The 15,382-nt window shown below is 47.0% G+C and overlaps 1 protein-coding gene across 5 annotated transcripts in view; it reads right to left on the reverse strand.

The window, feature by feature from the left end:
• Nucleotides 1–453: 453 nt before the first annotated feature.
• ANKRD13A (ankyrin repeat domain 13A) overlaps nucleotides 454–15,382 on the reverse strand; it is a 42,180-nt gene continuing 27,251 nt past the window's right edge. For 3 of the 5 annotated variants that reach the window (XM_079949626.1, XM_079949625.1, XM_079949628.1), the window contains 8 exons: nucleotides 14,523–14,604; nucleotides 11,216–11,277; nucleotides 9,368–9,498; nucleotides 6,407–6,564; nucleotides 6,109–6,222; nucleotides 4,716–4,867; nucleotides 3,640–3,707; nucleotides 454–2,232 (listed from right to left, as the gene is read on the reverse strand). In XM_079949626.1, the coding sequence (XP_079805752.1) occupies nucleotides 2,043–2,232; nucleotides 3,640–3,707; nucleotides 4,716–4,867; nucleotides 6,109–6,222; nucleotides 6,407–6,564; nucleotides 9,368–9,498; nucleotides 11,216–11,277; nucleotides 14,523–14,604 (957 nt within the window). In that variant the 3' untranslated portion in view covers nucleotides 454–2,042. Of the gene's footprint in view, nucleotides 2,233–3,639; nucleotides 3,708–4,715; nucleotides 4,868–5,135; nucleotides 5,479–6,108; nucleotides 6,223–6,406; nucleotides 6,565–9,367; nucleotides 9,499–11,215; nucleotides 11,278–14,522; nucleotides 14,605–15,382 lie in introns of those variants that run through there. The other 2 variants (XM_079949627.1, XM_079949629.1) reach the window with 2 other exon arrangements.

Below are 15,382 nucleotides of genomic sequence, written 5' to 3' on the forward strand. Positions count from 1 at the left end.
TACAGGTGCCTGCTGAGCAAGATAAGTTGCTTTTAAGCCTGCAGTGGTATTAAGAAGCAATATTCTATGAACAAAGGTTTAAATAAAGACCATCTTTTTCTAGGAAGCCTCTCATGTATTGCAGTCTCCTGCCTTTGAAGCTCTATAAAAGGGCAAGATCTGAATTACTAAAAGGGGTGAGCTAACATTCCTGCCAATTGGTGTGTTTTTACTTTGGCCATCAGCTCGACAACAGCAAGCTAACTTTCTGAGAGCTGCAAGAAGGGCTCTGGCGAGGAGATAATTTACATTATCCTGGACTCAATGGGCCACTGGCACAATGACACAGAGAGGACAGTCCGCTTGCCACAAATGTCCCAGAGCAAAAACAAGAAAAGGCTTCCTTGTAGCAAGAGGGCCGATTCCCAGTTACCTCCTTGCAAGCACTGAAAGAATCCACAATACCCAACAAGGCCCTCTTCAAAAGGATTCCTTTTATTTTCATGTGAAATTTAGCTGCATATTTCTGGCCTGGTTACAACGACAATCCCAGAGTTGTCCACCCACCCCCCGGCTTGCCCCGTCATAGCACACCCAGAAATTGCAACTACCTTTCTTCTGGAGTGCTTTATAGAGATTCCCTTCCCTTCGGGGCCTTGAGACAGATTCAGTTAAGAGTGAAGATTAAATGAAGTCAGGCAAAACTTGCAACTGGTACATTTGGAGAGGCTGCCCTCCCCCCCCCCCAAGGGGAGGTGAGCAAAGATTAGCCCTGCAGCTGGACCCACCTCAAAGCCCAGGGACGTGTCTGCCAACCAAGACAAGGCAGCCTTCCCCAGCCTGTGCCCTCCAATGTTTTGGATGACCCCCCCATTAGCCAAAGCACCCCATAGCTCTGCTGGCTAGCCCCCCACTCCCCACCCAGGAGTTGTACTATCAAATAGTTGGACGGCCCCGCCTTGCTGCTCTGAGGGACTTGCTGTGGTGTGGCTTCACATTTGCTTCCCTCCTGCCAGTTTCTGAAACAACGTTTGAAGGAGGTGGAGCCAGCTCACCTCTTCGCTTGCTACCCAGCCCCTCTGTGCCTCTGGAGAGGGAGGAGGTGGTGGCACTGCTGCCTCGCCCTGACCCCCAGCCCCCTCCCCTGTGTTTATTGCTAGCTAAGGCCACATGGTCTGCAGGCAACAGAAAAACAGGCAAAATTTACTCCTATGCTGCTCCTATTCCCCATGGCACCTGCTTTAAGAATTGTACTAATCTTAAAACAGACAAAAAACACTTTCTAGAGGAAAGGGAGATAATATGCACTATAAGAAGGCAACATGAGTTTCCCTTTTGGTCAAGAGAACCTGCTTTACAGCAGTCCCTTTCTCCCTTTTAATATGGGGAATTGGGTACTGAGTTAAGTTTCCCTCAATTCCCATTTTTTTCTTTTTTTAAAAAACCCAAACACTCCTATACACACAAAGACCCTTATAAAGCACTTGTGTGGGACAGAAGGTTTTGTGCCCACTGGAGTAGCAAACAGCTGGGGTTGAGATAGTGTTAAAGGCTGGAAGGAAATAGGGCATTATGCCTAGAGCATCCTTCCCCATACCTGGAGGGTGCCAGGTTAAGGTAAGGATGCTCATGGCACTGTCCCCAACAGACAGTGGCTGCTGTTCACTGGATTCAAAGACAACCTGGAGGACTTGCTGCGTCTTTGACCGGCAATGAGATGATGCTCACACAAACCTTCCTCAAACAGGGCAAGTTCCCTGCAGTGCTGGACACTAGCCAAAGTGCCCCCCCTCTTTTCAGAAAAAAGTTGAAGGCAGCCCAAGGAGTTCGTCTTTTAAGTTCAAAGTTCAGAGCACACAAAAGGAGAATGAAGCTTGAGAGGTGGGGACGGCTCCTGTAGATCTGCCGCAAATTGTCCCCACAAGGGACATTTGTAGCCTGGCGCAAGGTGCAGCCAGCCCTGGGCAGCTGAGCCCATGTGCTTCTCAGCACTGAGAAAGGATTAGGCTCTTCCTTTTGCTTTGAGAGACAGAGAGAGGGTTGCGGGAGCTCCGCCTGCCTGCCTATTTGTCAAGGAGGGAGCGCTGGAGAGCTCGCTGCAGCTCTGCCTCCTCCTCCTCCTGCCGCTGCCGCTCCAGGTCCTGCTGCTCACGAACGGAAAGCTCCATAGCCAGGCGCAGGTCCCGATCGAAACTGGAAGATTCCTGCAGAGAGGCGGAGGCTGGAGTAGCCAAGAAGCTTTCCTGCAAAGCCCTGGGGGAGAGGAAGAGAGATGGAGTGAAACACTTTTAACCAGCTGCCCAACACAGAGCCTGCTTTCCTAACACCCCCTGCTTTTCTGGGGCAAAGCCCCCCCTCCCCCCAATGCATGGAGAGCAACGCTCCCGAGCAGAGGCATCAAGGACCTGCTGGAACAGCTGTGAGAGCTAGAGTCACAGCAAGGAAATGCCTGGGTCTTGCCAGGAAGCTGCTATGCCTCCACACCCCCTCCCAGGTCAGTGTTTGCAGGGAACTTAACTGGACCAGCCGAATGATGCGCAGGTGCTTAGGATGTATATTCATCCTCCCCACCGCCCTTTGTGGGCGACTTTTGTGTTTCTCACTCTCACATACTCAATTTTCATGGAAGGAAAGGAGGCCGGAATGGCTTTAAACGAGGGTTAGACCAATGCATGAAGGAGAAGGCTATCGGCCGCCACTAGCCAGGATGGCTCTGCTCTGCCACCACGGCTGGAGGTGAGGCAGCTACACTTCTGAACACCACTTGCTGGAAGCCACAAGAGGGAGAGGTGCCCTGCTCTTTGGTTCAGGTCCTGCTTGCTGGTTTCCCGCAGACATCGGGTTGGCCACCCTGAGGACAGGGTGCTGGACTAGATGGGTCCCCCTTGGCTTGATCCAGCAGGCGCTTCGGATGTTCATAAAAGTCTCCCACCCACAAACAGAAAAGGCAGAAGATGCTGCAGAAGCTACACAGAAAAGGAGTGACGACAGGCTCAGCCTGAACTAAGACCGTAATGCCCCCTCCTTTTACGTGGTCCCTCCGAGGCCTGGAAAGGGGGGGAATCAGCTAATGATGGGCAGATGGTGAATGAGAGAGAGAGAGAGAGAGAGAGAGAGAGAGAGAGAATGGGTAGATGAATGAACCAGGGCTGTCGCACACACTTCTTGCTTTGGGTCCACTCAGGGTTGTTGATATGTGGCCTCTGATCACCTTCCCACAAGGGAATGTGGTCCCCAACTTCGAAAGGGCCACCCACCCCTGCTATAAGCAGCTGCAGCGGAGTTGGTGAAAAGCACTTAGCAGCCCTGCTCTACTCCTGCACTTTCCACGTATTCCATCCCTCTCCCACCAGAAACCCCTGGGAGATGGGAGCTCCTGCATGGGAAGACCAGGCAAGGGAGCATGAGATACTCCCTGTCACTAGCAACAGATGCTCCAACCCAGGGCTGGGGAACACCTAGAGCTCTCCAGCTGTTGCTGGGAATCCAACTCCCATCAGATCCAGTCAGGAGGACGTGGTCAGGGATGATGGGAGCTGGAGTTTAAGAACAGATTCCTCTGGTTCCTCCTCCCTGCTCTACAGTAAACCCTGGATGGGGCTCAGCTTCCTAACACCTGGTGGTGAGTAACTCCTCATGTTTAGCAAGAAGGAACATTACCTTTGATACTGAAGGTTGAGGTCCTGTGAGTAAGAGACAGCCCCATTCAGGTCTGGTCCCAAAGCCTCCTGAGAAAGACACCAGAGCAGTTAATACCAGTGACAATTTGAGACGCACACTCACACATCATGCAGAAGTGGCTGGTGCTGGGGGTTTAATACCTCTGATATCTTTTCTAACCCACTTTTCTATTGGATGCATTAAAGTGACTTACAAAAACTCAGAACAAACCAATCTAAAAAACTAAACACGGCAAGATGTGATAATAGTAAAACACTAGCATTAAACTAGCATGTTAATTCAGAAGCCAAACAATCCTTAAAAGTAGCAACATTAAACATGAAAGCCTCAGTGGTTTTGCTGTGGGTTTTTTAAAGTCTCCAGTGGTTGCCAAAAAGCAAACACATGAAGGAGCTTGGTGGATCTCTCCTAAAATGGAGATCTAATACCGCCCTCAGCTCAGTGGCAGAGCACATATTTGACATGCAGAGGGGTCTGGGTTTTATCCCTGACATCGCAGACAGGGCTGGGGAAGGAGACCTGACTGAAACCAGAGCTGCTGCCAGTCAGTGTAGGCCAGTGATGAGGAACCTGTGGCCCACCAGAAACTGTTGAATGCCAGGTCCCATCATCCACCGCTAGCATGGCCAATGGGAGTGGTGGTCCTGCAACATCCAGAGGGCCACAGGTTCTCCATCTCCAGGAGAGACCAGTGGTCTCAGTATAAAGCAGCTTCTTGAGTTCTTTTTGACATGCATTGTTGCATTCCCAGGATGCAACAGACTCCCTCAGAAAGTGGTGGACTCTCCTTCCTTGGAGGTTGGGGAACATGGTTCACATGCATCGTCTGAAGACCCCATTTGCCAGATCCCCTGGCCTTTCCTGTGCTCTGATTATTTCACACAAGAATTCTCCCATTATGCTGCTGTCCCAACTCCGCCTCCTCAGGTGGCCCCTTCTGCAGCGTGAGAAAAGAGCAGGGGCAAAGCTCAGCAAGGCCGTCCAAGCTCATGAGAAGTTGGCCAGGGGTGTGAGGTAAGGGAATGGGAAAAGATCCCTGAGAAAGAGGGGCTCACTCTGTTCTGGCCAGACTCCATCAGGCTCTGCTGGATAGCAAACTGCATGATCTCGTTGTCTTCATCCTGCACCCGGACATTCCTGCCATCGTCCTGAATGTGATAGGATTTAGGGATCTCAAAGACGGACTGGTCGACCACAAAGGCAGAGGCTGGAGTAGCCATGTGGGGTGGAAAAAGGACACCAAGCATTAACCCCAGGGATTGGCAGAAAGCCCATAAAGCAGAAAGCAGAGATGTGGCAGTATTATTTCATTTGGCTTGCTGGCTTAAGGATGTAATTCTCTCTTAGGGTGAAAAATGGTTTAGCCCAAGCGTGAAGATGCTGACGATGGGCCCACAGCTCAGGCGGAGCACCTGCTTGGCACAAAGGATGCCCCAGGGTCAGTCCTGGGTGTCCCCCATTAAAAGGATACAGACTAACATGCCACAGTCTTTGCTCCTCCTCCAACCCTGGATGGAATCAGCCTTGGTTGCCCTGGTGGATGGCCCATGTCAGGAGAGGGGCCGTTCCTTGATCTCTCAGCGACCTTCAATACCGCTGACTGCGGCATCTTCCTAGATAGCTTCTGTGGCATGGATATCAAGGGGAGTGGACGACTGCAGAAGGTGCAGAAACACTGGAGGAGTGCTCTTCAACTCCAAGGGGCACTATTTGGTATCCACTGCTATCCAGTATCTATATGAAGCTCCTGGGAATGGCCATTAGGAGTTTGGGAGCACGGCACCATCAGTATGCAAAGCTCCAGGGCTCTGGACATATCTTGAACGAAAAATAGGGAAAGCAGGGAACACCTTTTCACCTCTATCATGGCAACCAGGTGAGCATACAATGTCCACTGCTCTATTTAACAGTAGTGCAGAATCAAATAATAGGGCCACTGAACTGGTCTATCCAGTGGTACACCCCATGAGAAATCAGAAAATAGGAGAGACTTCCACAACATGGTGGCTCTCCAGATGTTGCTGGACTCTTGCCATCTCTGACTGCTGGCCATATTGGCTGGGGCTGATGGAAGGTGGAGTTTGCAACCAGTCTGTGAAGGATGCGTTATTGCGTTGAGCATTTTAATTTGTTGTGCAGCGAACATAAGGGATCCATAAACACCTAGAGGACCACACATTGGGGAAGATGGCACTGTCTATCCCTCTGCTGCACAATGCTTTGGGAGATGATCTCAGGTGAAAAGTGGGTTTTAAATATATAAAAATGAAGGAGATATCTTGCATAATTCAGCCTGTGTGAAGGCACAACCAGGAGCAAAGAGGTCCACACATTTTGTCTACTTAAATCTGACTGCCACAGAGTCTCCCAGAGGAATATCCCAATCTGGAAACCAAAGGGTTCCTCTTACTTGAGTTCCTCCCTCAAACCCTGGAGCAGCTCTCTCACCAGATGGCTGCTGTGCCCCATCTGAAGCCTGGGGAGACGCCTCTTCTGCTGTGCTGCAGCCGTTCACATTCCCAAAAGTAATGCGAGCATTGAGGATGTGGAACAATGGGATCTCTGCAGTTTGGGCGAAGGGAAGAGGGACAGGAGAGGTTGAGCAAGGTCACCAGTTATCCTCATCACCACAGTTTGCTTTGAAGGTGCCCCAAGACAAGAAGCACCGTTCAAGGGGGGAGGGAGTTGAACATGGTGGCAGGAGGGGGGCAGGAAGAGGGAACCACCGGCACAAAAAGGGTCATACCGATTTTAACTGGAAATCCAGGAGGAAAGTCCAAGGTGATGAAGTCTTTGAGTTGAGCAAAATGTGCACTGGTTCTGGCCATCAAGTCCACAATGGGGGTGACCTGCTCCACAAGGGACAGGGGAAACTGTTCGGACATCCACAAGTTGGCTTTAAACCTACCGGAGATGAAAGTGTCATAAACACATCTGCCCCAAGTAGAGAAATACAGCATGAGTCAGTAAGCAGTCCTCCTCCCCCTCTCTCTGACACAGAGTGCAATGTTGATAAGGAGCTAGCAGAGAGTAGGAGGGTGAGGGACTTCCGGGTTAGCGCCAACGGCAATGGCGTAATTCCTCTGATCCAGAGGAACCCGCTCCGCGAAAATTGGGTCTTGCCGCCGCGGCGAAGGCGGAGACCCTTTAAAAATCCCAGGCGGAGGAAGCCTGGGAACGTGGGATTCGGCTGACACCAGGAGCGCCCCCCCCCTACACGCAAGGAAACCCCTTTTTCGGGGACCTGAAGCGACGTGGGGTGAGCAGCGCGGTGTTTTGAATCGACCGCTATTTTTACAGAGTGAAGCCGCACAGCCGTTGCCGAAGAGCGCTGACTTTTTCCTGGGGACAATTGGACTCTAAACAAGTACCCGTGAGTAGAACGGAAAATTGGGCTAAGAAACACTTTAATTTGGCACTCAGCGGGAAGGTTCTAAACAGGAAGTCCGCCTTCTGCTTTTGTAAATAGTCTGAAGCAAAAATCGTGCAAGCCAAAGTCTGGAAAGTTGTACATAAAGGTTTTAAATTCCTCCTGTTTTGATCATCTAAACCCCTCTTGGAAGCAGGAGTAAAGAGGGGAAATTTGACTGTTCAAGCCTGCAGGAGAGAGAGTAAAGAAAGATAAATTTCCACCGTCTCAAACCTGGGAACGGGGTGTCAGAGACGGAGACTTTTGGTGAAGTTCATTGACTGTGAATGGAACATCTTTTGACAGTTAGTTGAAGAAGAGAAACAAATTGATTCCAATGTTGCCTTTTGCATTTAAAAGAAACAAAAAATCCAAAAAATGAAAGTAATTTTTCTTTGTTGGATCTGCTTTTAAAAGATGGATACAAATAGAAATTGCCTCCTCTAGAGAGAGCTTGTTAAATTGTTGCTGGAGTCGTTCTGGGGATTTTACAGCTGTGGAGATTAGGATCGTGGGACCAGACTGTGACCTTGAACAAAAATGTGTTTGGAAGAAGTTTTGGTGCTTGCTTTTTGCAAGACAAGCGCTTTGTTGGAGCAGATGCATGAGAAGATGGATTTGATGACTGTTGCAGTCAGTAACTTTGGACAAACAGTGAATATATATACAGAAACCATCCAGGAGCCAACTCAGTAATCTGTTCTGATAGAGCAAGTGCAAACGCAGAAGATAATGGAGGAGGCTGCTGTTGAACCTCAAGTAACACAAATGGAGAGGCCCGAGGCCCTACAGGAGCATAAGCTATTGTTGTTGAAGGCTGAATTTGAAGTGGGCCAGGGGGGGTCTGGAGTTGTGGGGCCCCTTAAGTTTGGAGGGACTTTGAAACATGCTTTTAAATATTTTTTGGACTACACTGCTGACTGTGGAGAATGGGACTGTGGGGAATGGGCCGATCTGCTGAGGAGAGATGGAGATATTTTTGAGTTGGAACATCCCCGAGACCTACTCCTTAATGAGAAAGGAAAGAAATTAAGAAAGAGATCTACAAAAGACAAGGTAAAGTGCAAGTACAAACAAGAAGAAGAGCTGCAGAAGGGACATGGAAAAGACTTAAGAGCCTCGGATATAAGATTACCAGGTTGATGGACTAGATGGAATGGACGGTAAGGACTGACATAACCTGAGACCAGGAAGAATAGACGCTGGAGGAAGATTGGAAGAAAACTTTTAAAAAATTATTTTGGGAATTAGTGTAAAATTAATGAGTATTAGGAAAAATGTTGGAATGAAAATATTTGGCTTTAGCAGAAATGTTATAAGGAATTATGTATACATAAATATTAAGTCTTAAGGTATTTTTGGGAAGATAAGGTTAAAATAAACTAAGGTAAACTGAATGACAGAATATAGTGAAAGATGGAAAGGATTTGCTGAGTTAATTAATAGGTTAGACTGTTAAGACAAACTATTTAAAAAATTGAGAAGGATGGAAAGAATTTGCTAAAATAAACAACTAAACCAGAATACAAAAAGGGAGGTGTGAGGAGGTCGATGAAACAAGTTAATGAAAGATAAAGATATGGAATATTGTGTTTTTATTGTTATTGTTGTATAGATTTTTATGTTTTTTTCTCCCCCCCCTTTTTAAAGTATTGTTATATATGCTTTGAAAATTTTCTTTTGTTGTTGTTGCTTTCTTCTTTTTTCTTTCTCTGTAATTTTTGAAACTTCTAATAAATATCATTTTATAAAAAAGAGAGTGGGAGGGTGAGAAGTCAGCTCACTCAAGATGCGCAGGCCGTGTCGTACTACAGCTCCCAGATGGGTGCAGAGAATCAGTGCACGCCCTCATAGATTCAGGAGCATCCACAGACTTGGACTCGGTGGAGAGGTTGGGGTTGGCCACGCAGAGTTTGGACAAAAAGAAAGCATCGCTAATGACATCTTTACACAAAGCAAGCAAGATTTTGGGGAGATGTTGGGCTTCTAATGGAGGCCCCCCAGCTGCAGTTGGTGGAGGATTTCTAAAATAAAAGGTGCTGTGGCTTGAGTTATCCTGGAAGACTTCTCGGACTCCCAGGTTCCTGGGGACCATGCTGTGAATGGGTGCTGGGGCTCAGCGCAGGCTCAAATCAAGTGCTGCAAGGTTGCTCCAGCAGCAACTCATGGTCTAGCAGGGAGTGGGCCTGACTTCTGCAGAGAGAAACAGAGTGAAGGATTTTCAAGCTGGGGCGCAAGAGAAAGGGAGGGGAAACTGAATCAAAGATAACAGGACGTTCAACAGAGTAGTAGCTTTACTTCTGAGTCCGGATGGTCACTTCTTTGGGTCTCCCGATATCTCTGTCTTTCAGGTCAAACTGAGGGTTGAAATATTCCTCAGGAGTGATGGCTGTAGGGTTGTTGGTTGTGGCGTATTCTGTCGTGAGGTCCTGGGGGAAAGAGAAGAGCACAAGTTGGGTGACCAGCAAGGCTTGGCAGAAACTCTTGGCTATCTGTCCAGGTTGCCTCAAAAGCCAATGGTGTCCCCAAAACAGAAGCCCAGGAGATCAGTCGCAGTGGGCCAAAGCTTCCCAACTCAGCAGGTCAGCTGCTCAGAGGGAGAGAGGGGGATTTGGCCTCAAAGTGAGTTGGCTCATCAGGCAAAAACAGAGGGCAGGATCGGCACAGGGAAACATGAAGGTATCTGAAGGAAGACAGTCAGTGGGGGTGCAGTGGACCGTGTTAGACTAGGACCTGGGAGACCAGGGTTCAAATCCTCAGACCGGTCACTCACCCTCAGCTTCACCTACCTCACAGGGTTGTTGTGAGGAGATAATGAGGAGAACTATGTGCACATGTGCACCACCTTTAGCACCATGGGAGAAAGGTGGAATATAAATGAAATAAAGTGCTGGCCTTTCACCAGAGGACTTCCAACATTTATTTGCTTTACATTTACACGAATTTATATTTTGAGGAGTTGAAGGCAGAGCATCTTGGTCCGATTAGTAAGGCGTGGGGCACCTCCAGCCCTGAGGCCAAATGAGGCCTGTCAGGCTTCTGCCTTCCGCCCTACATGGCTGGGCCAAAAGGGGTCTTCCAGTGCAAAGCCCTCAGCTTCCAAGTGCAGGGCAGGCCTCTCAGCTGATCAGCATTACAGGGAGCCCATCTTCAAATGAGGCTTCTCCTTTGAAGTTTGGCAGGCATTAACAACCTAACGTAATTACATAATGATGTCATTATGACATCAGCTGATTGACATACAGGTGGTCCTGCCCACCTATCAAAGTTGCTCGGATCCCTTTCTCCACCCCTGGCCTAACCGTGAGAAAATAACACAAGCTGCTGGGAAGGAGCTCAGGCCAACTCCTGCTTTTAAGTCCATGTTTATTACCATATTTTTCGCTCTATAAGACACACCAGACCACAAGACGCACCTAGTTTTTGGAGGAGGAAAACAAGAAAAAAAATATTCTGAATCTCAGAAGCCAGAACAGCAAGAGGGATTACTGCTTTCGCTGTGCAGCGATCCCTCTTGCTGTTCTGGCTTCTGGGATAGCTGTGCAGCCTGCATTCGCTCCATAAGACGCACACACATTTCCCCTTACTTTTTAGGAGGGAAAAAGTAAGTCTTATAGAGCAAAAAATACGGTATTTATTTTTAAATCAGCAACATACTGTGCTGTTTTATTCTTGCATTTTTTAATGCTAGCCAGTTGAGGAACCAGGAGGTTGAAATGTGGGACAATGAGTAAATAATAGAGGAGGAGTCCTCTTTTGCTGAAGAGATCAGCCTCAAAATACATTTTGTTCCTATCTCTGTGGTATAAAAACAGGAGTTCCTTGGCTGTTGCAGAAAAAATAAAACTTCATGGTTCCAGAGGGGTAGAGAATCCAGAACACTTCTAGGCTGCCTAGAGGGACTTCCCCTCATGTTTCAAACCCAGATGCACAAACCTCTTCTCTTGGACGACATCATGAAATATAAAATTCTCTCATAAGAAATTTGTTTTGTATTAAATTTGCAGCATGAACCCTACTTTGCTCCCTTACTTTTATTCATTTTCCTTTGTCTTTCTTTATGTATTTTCAATTGTACTGTTAGCAGTTTTCCAGTAAAAGACTTAAACCATAAAAATGTAAAAAAAGACAATGCATTTTGCTCACCTGTTGTGCTCCGTACTCATGCTCGATGGTTCCCAAAAAGGATTCAAAGGGGTTTCTGTCAGCTGGAGGAAAGGGCGGGGGAGGAAGCACAACTGCAGTGTTATCTCTGTCAGCCCCCCATGTCATGCTAAAACCTTCCCACTGGGAAGCATGAACAAGGCTGGCCTTTCAAAAGGGACTCTACCCACAGCCCCAATGCAAGAGCTGGAGACGCCCCCATTGGATCTCCTGGATCTACTCCTGGAGGGCAGGACTGGAAAATGGAGAGGAATCTCACATCCTTTCCAGTGTGCGAGGATCATGGGAAAATGACTCTCCCTCTGCCTTAAATATGCACAGTAAACTGGTTTGTGATGGAATCTAACATACATGGACTCTGTAACAAATGATTCTGTCACTTTAACACATGACTTGAGCTGAAGAGCCACTTCTTGTGGCAGTGCTGGCAGCTCAGAAATCTTGGGTGCAAAGTGGGTCTTGACGCAGTCATTGTCAACCTGGTGCCCTCCACGCTTTTTGGATTATTATTGACAGCCATGCCAACTGGGGCTGGTGGAAGTTGTAGCCCCAAACAACTGGAGGGCTCTAGATTGGCAAAGCCTGCCTTAAAGGATCCAAAATAAAATGTGAGGAAGTAAGGGGCAAAATTGGCAGTTGCAATTCTGCAAAACAGCCAGCAACAGATTGCCTCCACCACTTGTGCGAGGCTGGTAAGAACATAAGAAAATACAAAGAGCTTGCTGGATCTGGCCAGTGGCTCACCTAGACAGGCGTCCTGTTCTCACAGGGGCCAACCAGATGCCTGTGGGAAACCAGCCACTAGGATTCGAGCACAGAACCTTCTCCCCTCTTGTGATTTCCAGCAACTGCTATGGAGAAGCATTGCGGCCTCCGACTGTGGAGGCTGAGACAGCCATCGTGGCTGGTAGCCCTCACTAGCCCTCTCCTCCTCCATGAATTTGTCTAATCCTCTTTTACAGCTATCCAAGGTGACCATTGCTGCCTCCTGTGGGAGCGAGTTCCACAGTTTAACTATGCACTGTGTGAAGGAGGACTTTCTTTTCTCTGTCCTGAATCTTCCATCCTGAATCATTGACGTCCCCAAGTTCTAGTGTTAGGAGACAGGTAGAAATAAATTTCTCCATCCATTTTCTGCATGCCATGCATACTTTTATAAACTCTTGACTCGCCTTTTCTCTAAGCTAAGAAGTCCCAAATACTGCAGTCTTTCCTCACAGGGGAATTACTCCATCCTCTTGATCATTTGGGTGGCCCTTTTCTAAACCGTTTACAACTCCAGATATCCTTAGAGGATACCCACACTGTTGTTTTTGTTTCAAACATTGCAAATTTTGGATAAAATGGAGTGTTTCAAGAAGTGGCAGAGAGATATTTCTAGATTTGTCTGGCAGGGCAAGAAGCCTCAAATAAAATTCAAGATATTAACTGATGCTAAAGAAAGAGGGGGATTTGCCCTGCCAGACTTAAAACTTTATTATGAATCAGCCGCATTTTGCTGGCTGAGAGAATGGATGCTTCTTGAGAACACTGACGTGTTGGATTTAGAAGGTTTTAACAATGTTTTTGGGTGGCATGCATATTTGTGGTATGAGAAGGTCTAAGCACATAAAGCGTTTAAAAACCATATTGTCAGAAAAGCACTGTTTAATGTTTGGATAAGATATAAGGACTTGCTTGAAAATAAAGCTCCAAGGTGGCTGTCACCAATGGAAGCGAAGGCTCAGAAAAAGCTCAATATGGAGGCCAAATGGCCGAAATATTGGGAAATTTTGGAACAAGAGGGAGACAGACTAAAATTGCAGAGTTTTGAAAAACTAAAAAATAGGGTGCGAGATTGGCTTCACTATTACCAGATAATGGAGGCATATAATTTGGACAAAAAAAATGGTTTCCAGGTGGAAAAATCAAAATTGGAAACAGAATTGCTAGATCCTAAAATTAAGAACTTGTCAAGAATGTATAACTTGCTGTTGAAATGGAATACTCAGGATGAAACGGTGAAATCTGTTATGATTAAATGTGCACAAGACGTTGGACATAATATTATGATGGCTGACTGGGAACAGTTATGGACCACAGGTATGAAGTTTACGGCATGTAATGCCTTAAGAGAGAATATAATGAAAATGATATACAGGTGGTACATGACACCAGTCAAGCTTGCAAAAATCTATCTGCCCGATAATAAATGTTGGAAATGTAACGAGACTGAAGGTACATTCTTTCACCTTTGGTGGACGTGCCCAAGGATTAAGACCTTCTGGGAGATGATCTACAATGAAATGAAAAAGGTATTTAAATATACCTTTCTGAAGAAACCAGAGGCCTTTCTCCTGGGCATGGTCGGCCAATTGGTGCCAAAGAAGGACAGAACTTTCTTTATGTATGCTACAACAGCAGCAAGAATACTTATTGCAAAGTATTGGAAGACACAAGATCTACCCACCCGGGAAGAATGGCAGATGAAGGTGATGGACTATATGGAATTGGCGGAAATGACTGGCAGAATCCGAGACCAGGGAGAAGAGTCGGTGGAGGAAGACTGGAGGAAATTTAAAGACTATCTACAGAAACATTGTAAAATTAATATTTGTTAGAAGGATGTTGGAATAATAATATATGATTTTAGCAGGAATGATATAAAGGATTTGGGAATTACTGACTGTTAATTGGTGAAAGGAGGAAAAGTAAAATTACATTATATTAAGACAATTTACAGGACAAAAATTTTAAAAGAGGGAAAGGATTTGCTGAAATAGATAATCGACCTAGAATACAAAAAAGGGAGGTGTGAGGAGGTCAAGCAAACAAGCTAATGAAAGAATAGAAAGGAGATTTGATGCTTTTTCTTTTTTCTAATTTTGTTTTAGTTTAATGGGTTTTATTTTTCTGTTTTTTTTCCCCTTTTTATATTGTGGTGTGTTGCTTGGTTTTTGTTTAACGTGGTATGTTCATTTTTTCTTTTTGTAATTCTTGAAACTTTAAAAAATATCATTAAAAAAAAAATGACTTCCAGCTCATCCCAGAGCCGCATGAAACAGCAGCAGGCCCTGCTTAAAACAGAGCCCCAAAACAGACCAGCTGCTCCTCCCACAGCCCTCCCAGCCTCCTGAATTATAGAGCAGCAGCAGCATGCCTGTGAACACATTGCATTTTGCAGGGGACTGAATTTTGGCCAAGCCGTCACCAAGGAATTGGGTCGTAATGTCTGGGCTCAGAATCAAAGATGGCTTACCTGCAGGAGGGTGATCAACCTCGGCCCTCTCCTCCCACAGGACCAAATTACCTTTGTATCTCCTCTTCTCTTCTTCTGTCAAGTGCTCTGTTCTGATCTTGGTCACAACATTCACGTTGTTGGCCGTATAGACCTTGAGGGAAACAAGGAGGAGGAGGGAGAGATGTAGAGAGCCCAGCTAGTTCTGGAAGCCCCCACAGAAGTGGCTATGGGGTAACTGACAAGGAGGGTCCCAACCCATCCTCATCCTACCCCAGTTCCCAACACAAAGGTGCCAAAGCACCATTTGTTGGCCAGCTAAAGCGTCTCATTAGGGCTCCTCTTGTGGAAGGGTCTCCCCAGGGAGGCTCACCTGGCGCCTTCCTTACATAAAGCATTCCTCTTCCCTATCGCCTTTGGCTTATTAAACTATCTGTGGCCGGCGTTTAATGGCGGTCCGAGCCTCGAGCTCCGAGGCAGGACTGCTTCGCTAGTTCGGGTCTTACCCGCTACGGCAAGCGGGGGACCCCTAAAATCACAGGCGCGGAGCCTGTGAACAAAGGAGATTCGGTGGGCACCTTTTGCGCCCCCCGGCACTGTGAGGGAGCCTTTTTAAAGGCTTCTGAGCGGCATCGGGGTAAGCGCGGTGCTGAGAGTCGTCACCCAGCTAGCGGAGTGAAGCCGCGTCGCCATGAACGGAGAGCGCCGATTCCTTCCTGCAATTGGAATTTGACCACAGTACCCGTGAGTAAGACTGAAAAATTAACGGGACATTAAATAAGAAATTTGGCTGAAAACGGGAAAGGCATAAATTAAGGAAGTCTGCCTTCCCGGAGCTGCATGAGAGACAAAGCAACGAAAATCAAGCTGCATTTGAAGGGAACTTTTCTATTTTTTTTAAGCTGTCAAACTGACATCGGACTTAAACTTCC

Source organism: Podarcis cretensis (genome assembly GCF_951804945.1).
Source record: "Podarcis cretensis genome assembly, chromosome: 13".
Taxonomy (NCBI): domain Eukaryota; kingdom Metazoa; phylum Chordata; class Lepidosauria; order Squamata; family Lacertidae; genus Podarcis; species Podarcis cretensis.